Raw genomic sequence first — 24,489 nt, forward strand, 5'->3', positions numbered from 1 at the left:
TAGGGAGGGGTGTAGGGCTGGAGGAGGTTACAGAGATAGGGAGGGGTGTTGGGGCTGGAGGAGGTTACAGAGATAGGGAGGGGTGTAGGGGCTGGAGAAGGGTTACAGAGATAGGGAGGGGTGTAGGGGCTGGAGGAGGTTACAGATATAGCGAGGGGTGTAGGGGCTGCAGGAGGTTACAGAGATAGGGAGGGTTGTAGGGCTGGAGGAGGTTACAGAGATAGGGAGGGTTGTAGGGGCTGGAAGAGGTTACAGAGATAGGGAGGGGTGTAGGGGCTGGAGAAGGGTTACAGAGATAGGGAGGGGTGTCGGGGCTGGAGGAGGTTACAGATATAGCGAGGGGTGTAGGGGCTGCAGGAGGTTACAGAGATAGGGAGGGTTGTAGGGCTGGAGGAGGTTACAGAGATAGGGAGGGGTGTAGGGCTGGAGGAGGTTACAGAGATAGGGAGGGGTGTAGGGCTGGAGAAGGGTTACAGAGATAGGGAGGGTTGTAGAGGCTGGAGGAGGTTACAGAGATAGGGAGGGTTGTATGGGCTGGAGGAGGTTCCAGAGATAGGGAGGGGTGTAGGGGCTGGAGGAGGTTACAGAGATAAGGAGGGATGTAGGGGGCTGGAGGAGGTTACAGAGATAGGGAGGGGTGTAGGGACTGGGGGAGGTTACAGAGATAGGTGGAGGTGTAGGGGCTGGAGGAGGTTACACAGATAGGGAAGGATGTAGGGGGCTGGAGGAGGTTACAGAAATAGGGAGGGTTGTAGGGACTGGGGGAGGTTACAGAGATATGTGGAGGTGTAGGGGCTGGAGATGGTTACAGAGATCAGGAAAGTTGTAGGGGCTTGAGGAGGTTACAGAAATAAGGAGGGTTGTAGGGGCTGGAGGAGGTTACAGAGATAGGGAGGGGTGTAGGGGCTGGAGGAGGTTACAGAGATAGGGAGGGGTGTAGGGGCTGGAGGAGGTTACAGAGAGAGGGAGGGGAGTAGGGGCTGGAGGAGGTTACAGAGATAGGGAGGGTTGTAGGGGCTGGAGGAGGTTACAGAGATAGGGAGGGGTGTAGGGGCTGGAGGAGGTTACAGAGATAGGCAGGGGTGTAGGGGCTGGAGGAGGTTAGAGAGATAGGGAGGGTTGTAGGGCTGGAGGAGGTTACAGAGATAGGGAGGGTTGTAGGGGCTGGAGGAGGTTACAGAGATAGGGAGGGTTGTAGGGGCTGGAGGAGGTTACAGAGATAGGGAGGGTTGTGGGGGCTGGAGGAGGTTTTCGTGCACATAAAGCTTGGCTGACACTCCAGTGCAGTACTGAGGGAGCGCCGCAATGTGGGGCCATCTTTCGGATGAGATGTTCAAGCGAGGACCCGTCTGCTCTCTCGGGTGGATGTAAAAGATCCCATGGCACTATTTCGGAGAAGAGCAGGGTGTCCTGGCCAATACTTATCATAGAAACATAGAAACATAGAAGATAGCAGCAGGAGTAGGCCATTCGGCCCCTCGAGCCTGCTCCGCCATTCAATGAGATCATGGCTGATCATCCAAATTCAGTACCCTGTCCCTGCCTTCTCCCCATACCCCTTGATCACTTTAGCCTTAAGAAATATATCCAACTCCTTCTTGAATATATTTAATGAATTGGCCTCCACCGCCTTCTGTGGTAGAGAATTCCACAGGTTCACCACTCTCTGGGTGAAGAAATTCCTCCTCATCTCTGTCCTAAATGGCTTACCCCTTATCCTTAGACTGTGACCCCTGGTTCTGGACTCCCCGACCGTCGGGAACATCCTTCCTGCATCTAGTCTGTCTAGTCCTGTTAGAATTTTATAAGTTTCAATGCGATCCCCTCTCATTCTTCTAAACTCCAGCGAGTACAAGCCCAATCGGCCCAATCTCTCCTCATACGTCATTCCTGCCATCCCAGGTATCAGCCTGGTGAATCTTCGCTGCACTCCCTCCATGGCAAGAACATCCTTCCTCGGATAAGGCGACCAAAACTGCACACAATACTCAAGGTGTTGTCCTTATAATGGGGAACAAAGAAATGGCTGACCAATTAAATACATACTTTGGTTCTGTCTTCACAAAGGAGGACACAAATGAGTGAAGAAATTTCTCCTCATCTCAGTCCTAAATGTCCTACCCCATGTCCAGAGACTGCGACCCCTCGTTCTAGACCCCCCCGAGCCAGGGGAAACATCCTCCCTGCATCCAGTCTGTCGAGCCCTGTCAGAATTTAATACGTTTCAATGAGATCCCCTCGCATTCTTCTAAACTCTAGTGAATACAGGACTAGTCGACCCAATCTCTCCTCATACAACAGTCCTGCCATCCCAGGAATCAGTCTGGTGAACCTTTGCTGCACTCCCTCTATGGCAAGTATATCCTTTCTTAGGTAAGGAGACCAACATTGTACACAGTACTCCAGGTGTGGTCTCACCAAGGCCCTGTATAACTGCAGCAAGACATCCTTGCTCCGGTACTCAAATCCTCTCGCTACGAAGGCCAACCTACCATTTGCCTTCCTAACTGCTTGCTGCACCTGCATGTTTGCTTTCACTGATTCACTTTCACTCATTCTTCTGAACTCCAGCGAATATAAGCCCAATCGACTCAATCTCTCCTCATACGTCATTCCTGCCATCCCAGGTATCAGTCTGGTGAATCTTCGCTGCACTCCCTCCGTGGCAAGAACATCCTTCCTCAGATAAGGCGACCAAAACTGCACACAATTCTCAAGGTGCGGTCTCACCAACGCCCTGCACAACTGCAGCAAGACATCCTTGTTCCTGTCCTCGAACCCTCTCGCTACGAAGGCCAACCTACCATTTGCCTTCTTAACCGCCTGCTGCACCTGCATGCTTACCTTCAGCGACTGGTGCACAAGGACACCCAGGTCTCGTTGCACTTCCCCTTTTCCCAATCTATTTCCCTTCAGATAATAATCTGCCTTCCTGTTTTTGCCACCAAAGTGGATAACCTCGCATTTATCCACATTATAGTGCATCTGCCATGCATCTGCCCAATCACCCAACCTGGCCAAATCGTACTGAAGTTTCTCGGCAATCCTCCTCACAGCACACACGCCCACCCAGCTTTGTGTCGTCTGCAAACTTGGAGATATTACATCTAGTTCCCTTGAGTGGCAGGCAGTGTCTAGTGGGGTACCGCAGGGATCGGTGCTAGGACCCCAGCTATTCACAATATATGTTAATGATCCAGACGAGGGAACTAGATGTAATATCAACAGAAAATGCTGGGAAACCTCAGCAGGCCAGGCAACATCCGTGGAGAGAAATTAGAGTCAACGTTTCGGGTTGGAGTTGGACGTATGAGGAGAGATTGAGTCGATTGGGCTTATGTTCGCTGGAGTTCAGAAGAATGAGTGAAAGTGAATCAGTGAAAGCAAACATGCATAAATGCGAGGTTATCCACTTTGGGGGTAAAAACAGGAGGGTAGATTATTATCTAAATGGCAATAGATTGGGAGATGGGGAAGTGCAGAGGGACCTGGGTGTTCTTGTGCACCAGTCACTGAAGGAGAGCATGCAGGTGCAACAGGCGATTAAGAAGGCAAATGGTATGTTGGCCTTCATATCAAGGGGGTTCGAGTATAGGAATAGGGATACCTTACTACAGCTGTACAAGGTGCTGGTGAGACCGCATCTGGAGTATTGTGTACAGTTTTGGTCGCCCCATCTGCGGAAGGATGTTCTTGCCATGGAAAGAGTGCAGCGGCGATTCACCAGGCTGATACCTGGAATGGCGGGAATGACCTACGAAGAGAGATTAAATAGTTTGGGCTTGTACTCACTGGAGTTTAGAAGATTGAGAGGGGATCTCATCGAAACATATAAAATTATGGCAGGCCTGGACAGGCTGAATTCAGAGAGAATGTTTCCAATGGCCGGGGAGCACAGAACCAGGGGCCACAGTCTAAAAATAGCGGGCAAATCATTTAAAACAGAGATGAGGAAGAATTTCTTCACTCAAAGAGTGGTGAGCCTGTGGAATTCCCTGCCACAGAGGGCTGTGAAGGCTAATTCAATAAATATTTTCAAGAGAGAATTGGATATATTTCTGAAGGCTAAGGGGATTAAGGGTTACGGAGAAAAGGCGGGGACGGGGTACTGAACTGGTAAGATCAGCTATGATCTCAGACGAAGAACTGCCATGATCTCATTGAATGGCGGAGCAGGCTCGAAGGGCCGAATGGCCTACTCCTGTTCCTATCGCTATGTTTCTATGTTTCTCTATGCAGGTGCAGCAAGCAGTTAGGAAGGCAAATGGTATGTTGGCCTTCATTGCAAGAGGATTTGAGTACCGGAGCAAGGATGTCTTACTGCAGTTATACAGGGCCTTGGTGAGACCACACCTGGAGTACTGTGAACTCATTGGAGTTCAGAAGAATGAGAGGCGATCTTATTGAAACATATAGGATTGTGAAGGGGTTGGATCGGGTGGATGCGGGGAGGATGTTCCCGATGATGGGTGAAACTAGAACTAGGGGGCATAGTCTTAGAATAAGGGGCTGCTCTTTCAAAACTGAGATGAGGAGGAACTACTTCACTCAGAGGGTGGTAGGTCCATGGAATATGCTGCCCCAAAAAGCTGTAGAAGCTACATCATTACATAAATTTAAAACAGAAACAGACAGTTTCCTAGAAGTAAAGGGAATTAAGGGTTACGGGGAGCGGGCAGGAATTTGGACATGAGTCTAGGTTCGGATCGGTCATGGCCCTGTGGGTAGCGGAGCGGGCCCAGGGGCCGTGTAGCCTGATCCTGCTCCTATTTCGTGTGTCTAATTCTGTTAGATTCAGGCGATGGTTCTGTGATAGTAGATTGGCGGTTAGGATCAGATCAGCCATGATCTTATTGAATGGCGGAGCAGGCTCGAGGGGCCGATTGGCCTACTCCTGCTCCTATTTCTTATGTTCTTATGTTCTTATTTCACAACCCTTTATCAAGACTGAAGAAGCACAGGAAATGAAACAGATTAAAAGGCCAGTTTGGGGGCTGGGACAGAACAAACGAGAAGTGAAGAGACATTAAGAGGTATTCAAAACCAGACGAGATGGTGGTCGGACTAGTGGAGACAAAAGACGGCTCTAGATTAGGTGTGAAATGCGCTGGCAGAATGGGAGACAGCTGCCATGTGGGAGAGAAAAAATGGGGGAGGGGGCCAAAACAAAGGTGTGGATAAAAAATATAAGTAAAAATGTAATGGGGGGGCCGAGGTTATGATCTGAAATTGTTGAACTCGATATTGAGTCCTGAAGACTGTAAAGTGCCTCATCGGAAGATGAGTCGCTGTTCCTCGAGCTTACGCTGGGTTTCCGTGGAACAATGCAAGAGGCCAAGGACGGTGAGGTCCGAGTGGGAATGGGGCGGTGAATTAAAGTGACAGGCGACCGGAAGCTCGGGGTCACCCTTGTGGACGGCACGGAGGTGTTCCGCAAAGCGGTCGCCCAATCTGCGTTTGGTCAGCCCAATGTAGAGGAGACCGCATCGTGAGCAGCGAATGCAGTGTGCTAGATTGCGAGAAGTACAAGTAAATCGCTGTTTCACCTGGAAGGGGTGTTTGGGGGCCCTAGACAGCGGTAAGGGGGGGGTGGTATAAAGGCAGGTGTTGCATCTCCTGTGCTTGCACGGGAAGGTGCCGGGCGAAGGGGAAGGGGTGCTGGGGGGGGTAGAGGAGTGGGCTAGGGTGTCTCGGAGGGAGCGGTCCCTACGGAATGCTGAAAGGGGAGGTGAGGGGAAGATGCGTTTGGTGGTGGGGGTGGCGGAAATGGCGGAGGATGATCCGTTGAATGTGGAGGCTGGTGGGGTGAAAGGTGAGGACAAGGGGAACCCTATCGTGGTTCCGGGAGGGAGGGGCAGGGGTGAGGGCAGAAGTGCGGGAGATAGAATGGACACGGTCGAGGGCCGTGTCAACCACAGTAGAGGGGAATCCTCGGTTGCTGTATCCGCGGTATTTTGCTATCGTAAATGTAATATCCCCCTCTTAAGGTGCTAACAGGAGGTGCAAACCAACTGAATTTTTCCCCCTTACCCATAATTCCCCCGCTGGGTGGGCGTGTGTGCTGTGAGGAGGATGCCGAGAAACTCCGGTATGATTTGGACAGGTTGGGTGATTGGGCAGATGCAATATAACGTGGATAAATATGAGGTTATCCACTTTGGTGGCAAAAACAGGAAGGCAGATTATTATCTGAACGGCAATAGATTGGGACAAGGGGAAGTGCGACGAGACCTGGGTGTCCTTGTGCACCAGCCGCTGAAGGTAAGCGTGCAGGTGCAGCAGGCGGTTAAGAAGGCAAATGGTATGTTGGCCTTCGTAGCGAGAGGGTTCGAGTACAGGAACAAGGATGTCTTGCTGCAGTTGTACAGGGCGTTGGTGAGACCACACCTTGAGTATTGTGTGCAGTTTTGGTCGCCTTACCTGAGGAAGGACGTTCTTGCCATGGAAGGAGTTCAGCGAAGATTCACCAGACTGATACCTGGGATGGCAGGACTAGCAGGGATCGGTGCTAGGACACCAGTTATTCACAATATATATTAATGATCTAGACGACGGAACTAGATGTAATATCTCCAAGTTTGCAGACGACACAAAGCTGGGTGGGCGAGTGTGCTGTGAGGAGGATGCCGAGAAACTCCAGTATCATTTGGACAGGTTGGGTGATTGGGCAGATGCATGGCAGATGCAGTATAATGTGGATAAATGCGAGGTTATCCACTTTGGTGGCAAAAACAGGAAGGCAGGTTATTATCTGTACGGCAATAGATTGGGAAAAGGGGAAGTGCAACGAGACCTGGGTGTCCTTGTGCACCAGTCGCTGAAGGTAAGCATGCAGGTGCAGCAGGCGGTTAAGAAGGCAAATGGTATGTTGGCCTTCGTAGCGAGAGGATTCGAGTACAGGAACAAGGATGTCGTGCTGCAATTGTACAGGGCCTTGGTGAGACCACACCTTGAGTATTGTGTGCAGTTTTGGTCGCCTTATCTGAGGAAGGATGTTCTTGCCATGGAGGGAGTTCAGCGAAGATTCACCAGGCTGATACCTGGGATGGCAGGAACGACGTATGAGGAGAGATTGGGTCGATTGGGCTTGCACTCGCTGGAGTTTAGAAGAATGAGAGGGGATCTCATCAAAACTTATAAAATTCTAACAGGACTGGACAGACTAGATGCAGGAAGGATGTTCCCGATGGTCGGAGAGTCCAGAACCAGGGGTCACAGCCTAAGGATAAGGGGTAAGCCATTTAGGACTGAGATGAGGAATTTCTTTACCCAGAGAGTGGTGAACCTGTGGAATTCTCTACCACAGAAGGCAGTAGAGGCCAATTCATTAAATATATTCAAGAAGGAGTTAGATATATTTCTTAAGGCTAAAGGGGATCAAGGGGTATGGGGAGAAAGCAGGGACCGGGTACTGAATTTGGATGATCAGCCATGATCTCATTGAATGGCGGAGCAGGCTCGAGGGGCCGAATGGCCTACTCCTGCTCCTATCTTCTATGTTTCTGTGTTTCTATGGGCCGTGTCCACCATGGTAGAGAGGAATCCTCGGTTGATGCATCCGCGGTACTTTTCTATCGTAAATGTAATATCCCCCCTCTTAAGGCGCTAATGGGAGGCGCAAACCAACTGAATTTTTCCCCCTAACTCTTAAATCCCCCGCGTGCGTGCGTTGCGCAATTCTTGCACGTCAACAGAACCTGACCTCTCGCCATTTCCTTCCAGCACGAACTACAGCGATGTGGCTATCATCCCAGTGGGAGCGGCCAACTTCAAAGCACAGCAGGTGCCTAGGCGGGGTCAGGGGCGGTTCACAGCCTACTTGGCGTTGAAGCGAGCGGACGGCAGCTACGCCCTGAACGGCGGGGCCCAGATCTCCGCCTTCGAGAGCCTGCTGAGCGTGGGAGGGGTGGCCCTCCATTACCCGGGCTGGAGCCCGCGCCGGGACGTGCTGGAGGCGGTGACGCAGGGCCAGCTGAGTGAGCCGCTGGTCCTCCAAGTCTACAACCCGGGCCGGCGGAGAATGGTCAGGGTGACGTACTCCTACTACCTGCGGAGGGCGGGGCTGCGGAGCGACCAGGCGCCCCCGCTGAAACCGCGCCCCGGGGCCCCCGCCGCGCCCGCTCCCAGCCGGGCTCCCGCAGCACGCTGGGGACCGGGTCTGTGGCAGGACTGTTCCGTCAGCTGTGGGGTCGGGTGGCGGGTGCGTCAGGTGAGATGCCGAGCCGGGCCAGGCGGTGAATCGGGCGCCTGCGACGACGGGACGAAGCCGGCATCCATGGCGCTGTGCGTCATGGGGCCATGCTGAGCGGGAATGTTTGTGGAGTCTTCAACCCTCTCCCTTCCCCTCAACCCTTCACCCATCAGACACTCCCAGGACAGGTACAGCACGGGTTAGATACAGAGTAAAGCTCCCTCTACACTATCTCATCAAGCACTCCCAGGGCAGGTACAGCACGGGGTTAGATACAGAGTAAAGCTCCCTCTACACTATCTCATCAAGCACTCCCAGGGCAGGTACAGCACGGGGTTAGATACAGAGTAAAGCTCCCTCTACACTGTCCCATCAAGCACTCCCAGGGCAGGTACAGCACGGGGTTAGATACAGAGTAAAGCTCCCTCTACACTGTCCCATCAAACACTCCCAGGGCAGGTACAGCACGGGTTAGATACAGAGTAAAGCTCCCTCTACACTGTCCCATCAAACACTCCCAGGGCAGGTACAGCACGGGTTAGATACAGAGTAAAGCTCCCTCTACACTGTCCCATCAAACACTCCCAGGGCAGGTACAGCACGGGGTTAGATACAGAGTAAAGCTCCCTCTGCACTGTCCCATCAAACACTCCCAGGGCAGGTACAGCACGGGGTTAGATACAGAGTAAAGCTCCCTCTACACTGTCCCATCAAACACTCCCAGGGCAGGTACAGCACGGGTTAGATACAGAGTAAAGCTCCCTCTACAATTAAAATTATGGTTTGATTCTATTTAAATCTGCTCCCGTTAAGATGACATCTCTGAGTGAAAGACTCCACAATTACTGATGTTCCTTTGCATAGCAGGTTCTGTTGTAAAGCTCCCATTGTATGCCTTCAATCGGATTGTATTTAAATGAAGCATTATTTTCAAAAACAGACATCTGTCTCTGTGATCTGTCACTTGAAATCAATGAATAAGAAAAGACATTGGTAAGATGGCTATTCTGCAGCGAGTGTCTCACCTCCTGACTCCCCAAAGTCTTTCCACCATCTACAAGGCACAAGTCAGGAGTGTGATGGAATACTCTCCACTTGCCTGGATGAGTGCAGCTCCAGCAACACTCAAGAAGCTCGACACCATCCAGGACAAAGCAGCCCGCTTGATCGGCACCCCATCCACCACCTTAAACATTCACTCCCTCCACCACCGGCGCACCGTGGCTGCAGTGTGGACCATCTACAAGATGCACTGCAGCAACTCGCCAAGGCTTCTTCGGCAGCACCTCCCAAACCCGCGACCTCTTCCACCTAGAAGGACAAGGGGCAGCAGACGCACGGGAACACCACCACCTCCAAGTTCCCCTCCAAGTCACACACACCCTCCTGACTTGGAAATATATCGGCCGATCCTTCATCGTCGCTGGGTCGGAATCCTGGAACTCCCTCCCTAACAGCGCTGTGGGAGCACCTTCGCCACACGGACTGCAGCGGTTCAAGAAGGCGGCTCACCACCACCTTCTCAAGGGGCAACTAGGGATCGGCAATAAATGCTGGTCTTGCCAGCGACGCCCACATCCCAGGTGCGAATAAAAAAAAAATCTAAGCCCCTCGATTAGACTCCAGTCGGCAACTCACTCCCGGGTATCTGTTATTCTATATATAAACCCCCCGAACCCCCCGATTAGATTCCAGCCTGTAAATCACTCCCAGGTATCTGTTATTCTATATATAAACCCCCCGAACCCCTCGATTAGATTCGAGCCTGTAACTCACTCCCAGGTATCTGTTATTCTATATATAAACCCCCCGAACCCCCCGATTAGATTCCAGCCTGTAACTCACTCCCGGGTATCTGTTATTCTATATATAAACCCCCCGAACCCCTCGATTAGATTCCAGCCTGTAACTCACTCCCGGGTATCTGTTATTCTTTCTATAACCCCCCCCCGAACCCCTCGATTAGATTCCAGCCTGTAACTCACTCCCGGGTATCTGTTATTCTATATATAAACCCCCCCGAACCCCTCGATTAGATTCCAGCCTGTAACTCACTCCTGGGTATTTGTTATTCTATATATAAACCCCCCGAACCCTCGATTAGATTCCAGCCTGTAACTCACTCCCGGGTATCTGTTATTCTATATATAAACCCCCCCGAACCCCTCGATTAGATTCCAGCCTGTAACTCACTCCCGGGTATCTGTTATTCTATATATAAACCCCCCAAACCCCTCGATTAGATTCCAGCCTGTAACTCACTCCCGGGTATCTGTTATTATTCTATATATAAACCCCCGAACACCTCGATTAGATTCCAGCCTGTAATTCACTCCCGGGTATCTGTTATTCTATATATAAACCCCCCCCCGAACCCCTCGATTAGATTCCAGCCTGTAACTCACTCCCGGGTATCTGTTATTCTATATATAAACCCCCCCTGAACCCCTCGATTAGATTCCAGCCTGTAGCTCACTCCCGGGTATCTGTTATTCTGGAGGGTTCGTGAAAAGAAGGCCACGGGTCTCCCCGCCTGATTAAGGGTAGCGGCCAGGGCAAAGTCGGACGCGTCGCTTTCCACCTGGAAGGGGATGGATAATTACGGTGGCATAGTGGTTAGCACTGTTGCCTCACAGCGTCAGAGACCCGGGTTCGAATCCGGCCTCGGGTGACTGTCTGTGTGGAGTTTGCACATTCTCCCCGTGTTTGCGTGGGTTTCCTCCGGGTGCTCCGGTTTCCTCCCACAGTCCAAAGATGTGCGGGTTAGGTTGATTGGCTATGATAAAAAAATGACCCTTAGTGTTAGGGGGGATTAAATACGTGGGGTTATGGGGATAGGGTGGGATATGTGTTGGTGTAGGGGTTACAGGGATCGGGTGGGATATGTGTCGGTGCAGGCTCGATGGGCCGAAATGGCCTCTATCTGCACTGTGGGGTTTCTGTGTGTGATTCTGTGTGTGATAAACCCCCCGAACCCCTCGATTAGATTCCAGCCTGTAACTCACTCCTGGGTATCTGTTAATCTATATATAAACCCCCCCGAACCCCTCGATTAGATTCCAGCCTGTAACTCACTCCCGGGTATCTGTTATTCTATATATAAACCCCCCGAACCCCTCGATTAGATTCCAGCCTGTAACTCACTCCCGAGTATCTGTTATTCTATATATAAACCCCCCGAACCCCTCGATTAGATTCCAGCCTGTAACTCACTCCCGGGTATCTGTTATTCTATATATAAACCCCCCCGAACCCCTCGATTAGATTCCAGCCTGTAACTCACTCCCGGGTATTTGTTATTCTATATATAAACCCCCCGAACCCCTCGATTAGATTCCAGCCTGTAACTCACTCCCGGGTATCTGTTATTCTATATATAAACCCCCCCGAAACCCTTGATTAGATTCCAGCCTGTAACTCACTCCCGGGTATCTGTTATTCTATATATAAACCCCCCCCGAACCCCTCGATTAGATTCCAGCCTGTAACTCACTCCCGGGTATCTGCTATTCTATATATAAACCCCCCCGAACCCCTCGATTGGATTCCAGTCTGTAACTCACTCCCGGGTATCTGTTATTGTATATATAAACCCCCCGAACCCCTCGATTAGATTCCATCCTGTAACTCACTCCCGGGTATCTGTTATTCTATATATAAACCCCCCGAACCCCTCGATTAGATTCCAGTCTGTAACTCACTCCCGGGTATCTGTTATTCTATATATAAACCCCCCGAACCCCTCGATTAGATTCCAGTCTGTAACTCACTCCCGGGTATCTGTTATTCTATATATAAACCCCCCGAACACCTCGATTAGATTCCAGCCTGTAACTCACTCCCGGGTATCTGTTATTCTATATATAAACCCCCCGAACACCTCGATTAGATTCCAGCCTGCAACTCACTCCCGGGTATCTGTTATTCTATATATAAACCCCCCGAACACCTCGATTAGATTCCAGCCTGTAACTCACTCCCGGGTATCTGTTATTCTATATATAAACCCCCCCCCTGAACCCCTCGATTAGATTCCAGCCTGTAACTCACTCCCGGGTATCTGTTATTCTATATATAAACCCCCCCTGAACCCCTCGATTAGATTCCAGCCTGTAGCTCACTCCCGGGTATCTGTTATTCTGGAGGGTTCATGAAAAGAAGGCCACGGGTCTCCCCGCCTGATTAAGGGTAGCGGCCAGGGCAAAGTCGGACGCGTCGCTTTCCACCTGGAAGGGGATGGATAATTACGGTGGCATAGTGGTTAGCACTGTTGCCTCACAGCGTCAGAGACCCGGGTTCGAATCCGGCCTCGGGCGACTGTCTGTGTGGAGTTTGCACATTCTCCCCGTGTTTGCGTGGGTTTCCTCCGGGTGCTCCGGTTTCCTCCCACAGTCCAAAGATGTGCGGGTTAGGATGATTGGCTATGATAAAAATTGACCCTTAGTGTTAGGGGGGATTAAATACGTGGGGTTATGGGGATAGGGTGGGATATGTGTTGGTGTAGGGGTTACAGGGATCGGGTGGGATATGTGTCGGTGCAGGCTCGATGGGCCGAAATGGCCTCTATCTGCACTGTGGGGTTTCTGTGTGTGATTCTGTGTGTGATAAACCCCCCGAACCCCTCGATTAGATTCCAGCCTGTAACTCACTCCTGGGTATCTGTTAATCTATATATAAACCCCCCCGAACCCCTCGATTAGATTCCAGCCTGTAACTCACTCCCGGGTATCTGTTATTCTATATATAAACCCCCCGAACCCCTCGATTAGATTCCAGCCTGTAACTCACTCCCGAGTATCTGTTATTCTATATATAAACCCCCCAAACCCCTCGATTAGATTCCAGCCTGTAACTCACTCCCGGGTATCTGTTATTCTATATATAAACCCCCCCGAACCCCTCGATTAGATTCCAGCCTGTAACTCACTCCCGGGTATTTGTTATTCTATATATAAACCCCCCGAACCCCTCGATTAGATTCCAGCCTGTAACTCACTCCCGGGTATCTGTTATTCTATATATAAACCCCCCCGAACCCCTTGATTAGATTCCAGCCTGTAACTCACTCCCGGGTATCTGCTATTCTATATATAAACCCCCCCGAACCCCTCGATTGGATTCCAGTCTGTAACTCACTCCCGGGTATCTGTTATTGTATATATAAACCCCCCGAACCCCTCGATTAGATTCCATCCTGTAACTCACTCCCGGGTATCTGTTATTCTATATATAAACCCCCCGAACCCCTCGATTAGATTCCAGTCTGTAACTCACTCCCGGGTATCTGTTATTCTATATATAAACCCCCCGAACCCCTCGATTAGATTCCAGTCTGTAACTCACTCCCGGGTATCTGTTATTCTATATATAAACCCCCCGAACACCTCGATTAGATTCCAGCCTGTAACTCACTCCCGGGTATCTGTTATTCTATATATAAAACCCCCGAACACCTCGATTAGATTCCAGCCTGTAACTCACTCCCGGGTATCTGTTATTCTATATATAAACCCCCCCCCGAACCCCTCGATTAGATTCCAGCCTGTAACTCACTCCCGGGTATCTGTTATTCTATATATAAACCCCCCCTGAACCCCTCGATTAGATTCCAGCCTGTAGCTCACTCCCGGGTATCTGTTATTCTGGAGGGTTCGTGAAAAGAAGGCCACGGGTCTCCCCGCCTGATTAAGGGTAGCGGCCAGGGCAAAGTCGGACGCGTCGCTTTCCACCTGGAAGGGGATGGATAATTACGGTGGCATAGTGGTTAGCACTGTTGCCTCACAGCGTCAGAGACCCGGGTTCGAATCCGGCCTCGGGCGACTGTCTGTGTGGAGTTTGCACATTCTCCCCGTGTTTGCGTGGGTTTCCTCCGGGTGCTCCGGTTTCCTCCCACAGTCCAAAGATGTGCGGGTTAGGATGATTGGCTATGATAAAAATTGACCCTTAGTGTTAGGGGGATTAAATACGTGGGGTTATGGGGATAGGGTGGGATATGTGTTGGTGTAGGGGTTACAGGGATCGGGTGGGATATGTGTCGGTGCAGGCTCGATGGGCCGAAATGGCCTCTATCTGCACTGTGGGGTTTCTGTGTGTGATTCTGTGTGTGATAAACCCCCCGAACCCCTCGATTAGATTCCAGCCTGTAACTCACTCCGGGGTATCTGTTAATCTATATATAAACCCCCCCGAACCCCTCGATTAGATTCCAGCCTGTAACTCACTCCCGGGTATCTGTTATTCTGTATATAAACCCCCCCGAACCCCTCGATTAGATTCCAGCCTGTAACTCACTCCCGAGTATCTGTTATTCTATATATAAACCCCCCAAACCCCTCGATTAGATTCCAGCCTGTAACTCACTCCCGGGTATCCGTTATTCTATATATAAACCCCCCGAACCCCTCGATTAGATTCCAGCCTGTAACTCACTCCCGGGTATCTGTTATTCTATATATAAACCCCCCGAACCCCTCGATTAGATTCCAGCCTGTAACTCACTCCCGGGTATCTGTTATTCTATATATAAACCCCCCGAACCCCTCGATTAGATTCCAGCCTGCAACTCACTCCCGAGTATCTGTTATTCTATATATAAACCCCCCGAACCCCTCGATTAGATTCCAGCCTGTAACTCACTCCCGGGTATCTGTTATTCTATATATAAACCCCCCGAACCCCTCGATTAGATTCCAGCCTGTAACTCACTCCCGAGTATCTGTTATTCTATATATGAACCCCCCCGAACCCCTCGATTAGATTCCAGCCTGTAACTCACTCCCGGGTATCTGTTATTCTATATATAAACCCCCCGAACCCCTCGATTAGATTCCAGCCTGTAACTCACTCCCGGGTATCTGTTATTCTATATATAAACCCCCCGAACCCCTCGATTAGATTCCAGCCTGTAACTCACTCCCGGGTATCTGTTATTCTATATATAAACCCCCGAACCCTCGATTAGATTCCAGCCTGTAACTCACTCCCGGGTATCTGTTATTCTATATATAAACCCCCAAACCCCTCCTCACTGAATGTGTGTGTATCTGTGTGTAGTGTGTGTGTGTGTGTCAGTAGTGTGTGTAAGTGTGAGTGTGTGTGTGTTTATGAGTGTGAGTGTGTGTGTTGAGAGTGTGTGTGTGTGTTTCTGTGAGAGAGTGAGTGTGAGTGTGTTTGTGTGTGTACGTGTGTGAGTGTGAGAAGAGTTGAAGAGAGTGAATGTGTGCGTGTGAGAGTGTGAGATTGTGTGTGCGATTGTGTGTGAATATGAGAGTGAGCGTGTGTGTGTGTGAACATGTGAGAATGAGTGTGAGTGTGTGTGAGAGATTGTGTGTGTAGTGTGTGTTTGACTGAGTGTGTGAGTGTGTCTGAGTGAGTGTGAGGGTGTGTGAGTTTGAGTTTGAGTGTGAGTTTGAGTTTGAGTTTGAGTGTGAGTTTGAGTGTGAGTTTGAGTGTGAGTTTGAGTGTGTGAGTGTATGTATGTGTGAGTGTGTGTGTGTGAGTGTGTGTGTTTGAGTGTGAGTGTGTGTGTGTGCATGTACCCACATCAGCTGCTGTCTCGCCATACCCCAGGCGGGGTGGCTGCGATGCCCATCGGTGCGGAACAGCCGTCCTGTCGCCTCTTTGGCTCGGTTTGCGACGCATCATCTAGTGGAATAGCCGGTGGGGATTAACACCTGGGCGACAGAGCCCCCGCTCGCCGGAGGACTTTCTCCTGCGGTTGGACAGACGGACAGACAGATAGCCAAACAGTCAGACATCTCTCTCTCTTTCTCTCTCCTGCTTTTATTGACAGCACAGAGTCCGCGGGCCTTTATATGTCTCTCGCAAAATGTCTGTGAGATGGCTCGCACTTCGCAAAGAGTCTGTGTCAGCGGCTCGGCATGCCGTGAAGTTACGGTCCCCTCAGTGTGACGAGACCTGAAGTGATGTTCCCTCAACGTGACGTATCGTGATGTGGCGTTCCCTCAGCGTGTCGTAACGTGATGTGACGTTCCCTCGGCATGACATAACGTGATGTGACGTTCCCTCGGCATGACGTAACGTGATGTGACGGTCCCTCAGCGTGCCGTGATATTAGTTGACATGTTTCCATGGGGAGAGGCGCCTTCCTCCCCACCACTCCTCCACCCCCCCCCCCCACCGGGCACCGCCGTCACTCCGACTCCTCACCCTCCAGCACCAGAGAGCGACAGCGGGGCTGGCTGTCGCTGACCAGCTCTGCTGTTGGCAACCGCAACAGGTCCGGGAAGCGGGGAAGGCTGAGCCTGTCCCTGGGAGCCGAGGGAAGGGTGGGACTCGAAGTTGGGAGGGAGTCACCCTGGGTGAAGGTCTGTTGGCGATGGAAGGGGGCGTTCTTGCGCTCCTTGGCCAGCGCCACTGCCTCATCGAAGGACATGCTACCGCCGCTCCGCCAGGCGGTCCAACGGATTGCGGGCGAAGGACGAGGGGCTTCCTCCACGACGGCCGGGCGCTCCGGGGGCTCGGGCCGGCGCTTGCTCTTCAGCGCCGGCGGGAGCTTGGCGTAGTGGGGCTTGGGGGGAACCACAGGCAAGGACTTGGCGTGGAGAACCTGGACCGGCGAGGACTCCAGCCTCATGGGGGCAGGGGGTGGTGCCCGTGCCACCTCGGGGGCCCCCGGGGGCGGGACGGGCTCGTCCGCCTGCTCGGCGAAACCCACCACAGTTGAGCAGCCCTCGTTTGCCACATCCATGCTCCCCTGACTGGGTTCCTCCGTACGCCCCTCAATGGGACCCTCCCGCCCATCAATGACCGCCAGGTTCGAGCAGCCGCCATTCCCAACCTCCGCGCTCGGGGATCGGGGGTCCAGGGGGCACGACTCGCGGTCCTCCACGGGGCTTCCCACTCCCTCTCCCGAAGGCGGGGTGTCAGTGGGGCAGCCGGAGTGAAATCCAAGGGGCTCTGAGGGGGGCTCGTAACTCTCAACCTGGTGCCAAACTTGATCCAGAGGGGGCTCGACGGAGAATTCCTCGTAGTGGGCCTGTGGAGAGAGTGAGGCAATTGGTCACCAATAACATGGACAGGGCAGGAGAACCAGAGGTCATCCCAAGCCCACACACCTTATCCTTCAACCCCACCCACCCACCTTCTCCCCAATCCCTCAACCCCACCTAACCACCTTCTCCCCAATCCCTCAACCCCACCGACCCACCTTCTCCCCAATCCCTCAACCCCACCGACCCACCTTCTCCCAAATCCCTCAACCCCACCTACCCACCTTCTCCCCAATCCCTCAACCCCACCTACCCACCTTCTCCCCAATCCCTCAACCCCACCCACCCACCTTCTCCCCAATCACTCAACCCCACCTACCCACCTTCTCCCCAATCCCTCAACACCACCTACCCACCTTCTCCCCAATCCCTCAACCCCACCTACCCACCTTCTCCCCATCCCTCAACCCCACCTACCTACCTTCTCCCCAATCCTTCAACCCCACCCACCCACCTTCTCCCCAATCCCTCAACCCCACCTATCCACCTTCTCCCCAATCCCTCAACCCCACCCACCCACCTTCTCCCCATCCCTCAACCCCACCTACCCACCTTCTCCCCATCCCTCAACCCCACCTACCTACCTTCTCCCCAATCCTTCAACCCCACCCACCCACCTTCTCCCCAATCCCTCAACCCCACCTATCCACCTTCTCCCCAATCCATCAACCCCACCCACCCACCTTCTCCCCAATCCCTCAACCCCACCTTCTCCCCAATCCCTCAACCCCACCTATCCACCTTCTCCCCAATCCCTCAACCCCACCTACCCACCTTCTCCCCATCCCTCAACCCCACCTACCCACCTTCTCCCCAATCCCTCAACCCCACCAACCCACCTTCTCTCCAATCCCTCAACCCCACCTACCCACCTTCTCCCCAATCCCTCAACCCCACCTACCCACATTCTCTCCAATCCCTCAACCCCACCCACCCACCTTCTCCCCAATCCCTCAACCCCACCTACCCACCTTCTCCCCAATCCCTCAACCCCACCTACCCACCTTCTCCCCAATCCCTCAACCCCACCTACCCACCTTCTCCCCAATCCCTCAACCCCACCTACCCACCTTCTCCCCAATCCCTCAACCCCACCTACCCACCTTCTTCCCAATCCCCCAACCCCACCTAAACACATTCACCCCAATCCCTCAACCCCACCTACTCACCTCCTCTCCAATCCCTCAACCCCACCTACCCACCTTCTCCCCAATCCTCCAACCCCACCTACCCACCTTCTCCACAATCCCTCAACCCCAACTACCCACCTTCTCCCCAATCCCTCAACCCCACCTACCCACCTTCTCCACAATCCCTCAACCCCAACCTACCCACCTTCTCCACAATCCCTCAACCCCACATACCCACCTTCTCCCCAATCCCTCAACCCCACCTACCCACCTTCTCCTCAATCCCTCAACCCCACCCGCCCACCTTCTCCCCAATCCCTCAACCCCACCTACCCACCACCTCCCCAATCCCTCAACCCCACCTACCCACCACCTCCCCAATCCCTCAACCCCACCCGCCCACATTCACCCCAATCCCTCAACTCCCGCCTCCAGCTCCGACAAGCCTCCCTATCTCTGTAACCTCCTCCAGCCCCTATACCCCTCCGTTTCTCTGTAACCTTCTCCAGCCCCTACAACCCTCCCTATCTCTGTAACCTCCTCCAGCCCCTACAACCCTCCCTATCTCTGGAACCACCTCCAGCCTCCTACAAACCTCCCTATCTCTGTAACCTCCTCCAACCCTACAACCATCCCTATCTCTGTAACTACCTCCAGCCCCTAAAATCATCCGTATCTCTAACCTCCTCCAGCCCCTACACCCCTCCCTATCTCAGTAACCTCCTCCAGCCCCTACAACCCTCCCTCTCTCTGTAGCCTCCTCCAGCCCTACACCCTTCCCTATCGCAGTAACCTCCTCCAGCCCCTATAACCCTCCCTATCACTGTAAGCTGCTCCAGCCCCTATAACCCTCACTATCCCTGTAACCTCCTCTAGCCCCCTACAAACCTCCCTATCTCTGTAACCTCCTCCAGCCCCCAACCATCCCTATCTCTGTAACCACCTCCAGCCCTACAAACCTCCCTATCACTGTAATCTCCTCCAGCCCCTACAACCCTCCCTATCTCTGTAACCACCTCCAGCCCTACAACACTCCTTATCTCTGTAACGTCCTCCAGCCCCTTAACTCCTCCCTATCTCTGTAACCTCCTCCAGCCCCTACAACCCTCCCTATCTCTGTAACCTCCTCCAGCCCTACAACGTTGCCTATCTCTGTAACCTCCTCCAGCCCCTACACCCCTCCCTATCTCTGTAACCTCCTCCAGCCCGTACAACCCTCCCTATCTCTGTAACCTCCTCCAGCCCCTACAGCCCTCCCTATCTCTGTAACCTCCACCAGTCCCACAACCCTCCCTATGTCTGTAATCTCCTCCAGCACCTACACTCCTCCCTATCTCTGTAACCTCCTCCAGCCCCTACAACCCTCTCTATACCTGTAACCTCCTCCAGCTCCTACACCCCTCCCTAGATCCATAACCTCCTCCAGCCCCTGCAATCCCTCCCTATCCCTGTAACCTCCTCCAGCCCCTGCAATCCCTCCCTAACTCTGTAACCTCCTCCAGCTTTCTATAAACCTCCCTATCTCTGTAACCTCCTCCAGCCCCTACAACCCTCCCCATCACTGTACCCACCTCCAGCCCTACACAATACCTACCTCTGTAACCTCCTCCAGCCCCTACAACCCTCCCTACCTCTGTAACCTCCTCCAGCCCCTACAACCCTCCCTATCTCTGGTACTTCCTCCAGCCCCTACACCCCTCCCTATCTCTGTAGCCTCCTCCAGCCCCTACAACACTTCCTATCTCTGTAACCTCCTCCAGCCCCTACCACACTCCCTATCTCTAACCTCCGCCAGTCCCACAACCCTCCCTACCTCTGTAACCTCCTCCAGCCCCTACACCCCTCCCTATCTCTGTAACCTCCTCCAGCCCCTACACCCCTCCCTATCTCTGTAAACTACTCCAGCCCCTACACCCCTCCCTATATCTGTAACCTCCTCCAGCGCCTACAACCTTCCCTATCTCTGTAACCTCCTCAATCCCCGACAAGCCTCCCTATCTCCGAAACCTCCTCCAGCCCGACAACCCTCCCTATCTCTAACCTCCTCCAGTCACTACACCCCTCCCTATCTCTGTAACCTCCTCCAGCCCCTACAACCCTCCCTATACCTGTAAACTACTCCAGACCCTACACCCCGCCCTAGCTCTGTAACCTCCTCCAGCCCCTACAACCCTCCCTATCTCTGTAACCTCCTCCAGCCCCTACATCCCTCCCCATCTCTGTAACCTCCTCCAGCCGCTACACCCCTCCCTACATCTGTAACCTCCTCCAGCCCCTACAACCCTCCCTATCTCTGTAACCTCCTCCAGCCCGTACAACCCCCCTATCTCTGTAACCTCCTCCAGCCCTACACTCCTACCTGTCTCTGTAACCTCCTCTAGCTCCAAGAACTGTCCCTATCTCTGTAACCTGCTCTAGCCCCCTACAATCCTCCCTATCTCTGTAACCTCCTCCAGCCCCTACAAACCTCCCTAGCTCTGTAACCCCCTCCAGCCCTACACCCCTCCCTATCTCTGAAACCTCATCCAGCCTTCTATAAACCTCCCTATCTCTGTAAACTCCTCCAGCCCCTACAACCCTCCCTATCTCTGGTACCTCCACCAGCCCCTACAACACTCCCTATGTCTGTAACCTCCACCAGTCCCACAACCCTCCCTATCATTGTAAACTACTCCAGCCCCTACACCCCTCCCTATCTCTGTAACCTCCTCCAGCCCCTACAACCCTCCCTATCTCTGTAACCTCCACCAGCCCCTACAACCCTCCCTATATCTGTAACCTCCTCCAGCACCTACACCCCTCCCTATCTCTGTAACCTCCTGCAGCCCCTACAACACTCCCTATCTCTGTAACCTCCTCCAGCCCCTACAACCCTCCCTATCTCTGTAACCTCCTGCAGCCCTACAACCTCCCTATCTCTGCAACCTCCTCCAGCCCCACAACCCTCCCTATCTCTGTAACCTCCTCCAGCCGTACACCCCTCCCTATCTCTGTAACCTCCTCAATCCCCGACAAGCCTCCCCATCTCCAAAACCTCCTCCAGCCCTACAACCCTCCCTACATCTGTAACTTCCTCCAGCCACTACAACCCTCCCTATCTCTGTAACCACCTCCAGCTCTACAACCCTCCCTATCTCTGTAACCTCCTCCAGCCCCTACAACCCCCCCTATCTCTGTAACCTCCTCCAGCCTGTACAACCCTCCCTATCTCTGTAACCTCCTCCAGCTCCTAGAACTGTCCCTATCTCTGTAACGTGCTCTAGCCCCCTACACCCCCCATCTCTGTAACCTCCTCCAGCCCCTACACCCGCCCCACTATCTGTGTAACCTCCTCCAGCCCCTACAACCCTCCCTATCTCTGTAACCTCCTCCAGTCACTACACCCCTCCCTATCTCTGTAACCTCCACCAGCCCCTACAACCCTCCCTATATCTGTAACCTCCTCCAGCACCTACACCCCTCCCTATCTCTGTAACCTCCTCCAGCCCCTACACCCCTCCCTATCTCTGTAACCTCATCCAGCCCCTACAACCCTCCCAATCACTGTAACGTCCCCCAGCCCTACAAACTTGCCTATCTCTGTAACCTCCTCCCGCCCCTACAATCCTCCCCATCTCTGTAACCTCCTCCAGCCCTACAACCTTGCCTATCTCTGTAACCTCCTCCAGCTCCTAGAACGGTCACTATCTCTGTAACCTGCTCTAGCCCCCTACACCCCCCATCTCTGTAACCTCCTCCAGCCCCTACAACCCTCCCTATCTCTGTAACCTCGTCCAGCCCCTAAAAAACCTCCCTAGCTCTGTAACCCCCTCCAGCCCTACACCCCTCCCGACCTCTGTAACCCCCTCCAGCCCTACACCCCAGCCCTACACCCCTCCCTATCTCTGTAAACTCCTCCAGGCCTACAACACTTCCTTTCTCCAGAACCGCCTCCAGCCCCTACAACCCTCACTATCGCTGTAACCTCCTCCTGCCCCCCACAACCCTCCTTATCTCTGTAACCTCCTCCAGCCCGACAACCCATCCTATCTCTGTAACCTCCTCCAGCCCCTACACCCCTCCCTATCTCAGTAACCTCCTCCAGCCCCTACAACCCTCCCTCTCTCTGTAGCCTCCTCCAGCCCTTCACCCTTCCCTATCGCAGTAACCTCCTCCAGCCCCTATAACCCTCCCTATCACTGTAAGCTGCTCCAGCCCCTATAACCCTCCCTATCCCTGTAACCTCCTCTAGCCCCCTACAAACCTCCCTATCTCTGTAAACTCCTCCAGCCCCTACAACCCTCCCTATCTCTGTAACCACCTCCAGCCCGACAACACTCCTTATCTCTGTAAAGTCCTCCAGCCCCTTAACTCCTCCCTATCTCTGTAACCTCCTCCAGCCCCTACAACCCTCCCTATCTCTGTAACCTCCTCCAGCCCTACAACGTTGCCTATCTCTGTAACCTCCTCCAGCCCCTACACCCCTCCCTATCTCTGTAACCTCCTCCAGCCCGTACAACCCTCCCTATCTCTGTGACCTCTTGCAGCCCCTACAGCCCTCCCTATCTCTGTAACCTCCACCAGTCCCACAACCCTCCCTATGTCTGTAATCTCCTCCAGAACCTAATCTCCTCCCTATCTCTGTAACCTCCTCCAGCCCCTACAACCCTCCCTATACCTGTAACCTCCTCCAGCTCCTACACCCCTCCCTAGATCCATAACCTCCTCCAGCCCCTGCAATCCCTCCCTATCCCTGTAACCTCCTCCAGCCCCTGCAATCCCTCCCTAACTCTGTAACCTCCTCCAGCTTTCTATAAACCTCCCTATCTCTGTAACCTCCTCCAGCCCCTACAACCCTCTCTATCACTGTACCCACCTCCAGCCCTACACAATACCTACCTCTGTAACCTCCTCCAGCCCCTACAACCCTCCCTACCTCTGTAACCTCCTCCAGCCCCTACAACCCTCCCTATCTCTGGTACTTCCTCCAGCCCCTACACCCCTCCCTATCTCTGTAACCTCCTCCAGCCCCTACACCCCTCCCTATCTCTGTAAACTACTCCAGCCCCTACACCCCTCCCTATCTCTGCAACCTCCTCCAGCCCCTACAACCCTCCCTATATCTGTAACCTCCTCCAGCGCCTACAACCTTCCCTATCTCTGTAACCTCCTCAATCACCGACAAGCCTCCCTATCTCCGAAACCTCCTCCAGACCGACAACCCTCCCTATCTCTAACCTCCTCCAGTCACTACACCCCTCCCTATCTCTGTAACCTCCTCCAGCCCCTACAACCCTCCCTATACCTGTAAACTACTCCAGACCCTACACCCCGCCCTAGCTCTGTAACCTCCTCCAGCCCCTACAACCCTCCCTATCTCTGTAACCTCCTCCAGCCCCTACATCCCTCCCCATCTCTGTAACCTCCTCCAGCCGCTACACCCCTCCCTACATCTGTAACCTCCTCCAGCCCCTACTACCTTCCCTATCTCTGTAACCTCCTCCAGCCCGTACAACCCCCCTATCTCTGTAACCTCCTCCAGCCCTACACCCCTACCTGTCTCTGTAACCTCCTCTAGCTCCTAGAACTGTCCCTATCTCTGTAACCTGCTCTAGCCCCCTACAATCCTCCCTATCTCTGTAACCTCCTCCAGCCCCTACAAACCTCCCTAGCTCTGTAACCCCCTCCAGCCCTACACCCCTCCCTATCTCTGTAACCTCATCCAGCCTTCTATAAACCTCCCTATCTCTGTAAACTCCTCCAGCCCCTACAACCCTCCCTATCTCTGGTACCTCCACCAGCCCCTACAACACTCCCTAAATCTGTAACCTCCACCAGTCCCACAACCCTCCCTATCATTGTAAACTACTCCAGCCCCTACACCCCTCCCTATCTCTGTAACCTCCTCCAGCCCCTACAACTCTCCCGATCTCTGTAACCTCCACCAGCCCCTACAACCCTCCCTATATCTGTAACCTCCTCCAGCACCTACACCCCTCCCTATCTCTGTAACCTCCTCCAGCCCCTACAACACTCCCTATCTCTGTAACCTCCTCCAGCCCCTACAACCCTCCCTATCTCTGTAACCTCCTGCAGCCCTACAACCTCCCTATCTCTGCAACCTCCTCCAGCCCTACAACCCTCCCTATCTCTGTAACCTCCTCCAGCCGTACACCCC

General features: G+C 53.2%; 2 protein-coding genes across 2 annotated transcripts in view; one reads left to right on the forward strand and one right to left on the reverse strand.

The window, feature by feature from the left end:
* LOC147087059 (A disintegrin and metalloproteinase with thrombospondin motifs 5-like) overlaps positions 1 to 8,587 on the forward strand; it is a 33,457-nt gene extending 24,870 nt beyond the window's left edge. Inside the window, exon 7 of the mRNA XM_085978028.1 lies at positions 7,723 to 8,587. Within this exon, the coding sequence (XP_085834154.1) occupies positions 7,723 to 8,305 (583 nt within the window). The 3' untranslated portion in view covers positions 8,306 to 8,587. The remainder of the gene's footprint in view (positions 1 to 7,722) is intronic.
* A 7,370-nt stretch (positions 8,588 to 15,957) lies between these two features.
* The window catches only part of LOC147087060 (uncharacterized), a 44,074-nt gene continuing 35,542 nt past the window's right edge, over positions 15,958 to 24,489 (reverse strand). Inside the window, exon 10 of the mRNA XM_085978182.1 lies at positions 15,958 to 17,189. Coding sequence (XP_085834308.1) covers positions 16,344 to 17,189 — 846 coding nt within the window. The 3' untranslated portion in view covers positions 15,958 to 16,343. The remainder of the gene's footprint in view (positions 17,190 to 24,489) is intronic.

The sequence above is a fragment of the Somniosus microcephalus genome, unplaced genomic scaffold (assembly GCF_052327205.1).
Source record: "Somniosus microcephalus isolate GS21.2 unplaced genomic scaffold, FLI_Smic_1.0 unresolved_chr6, whole genome shotgun sequence".
Lineage (NCBI taxonomy): Eukaryota > Metazoa > Chordata > Chondrichthyes > Squaliformes > Somniosidae > Somniosus > Somniosus microcephalus.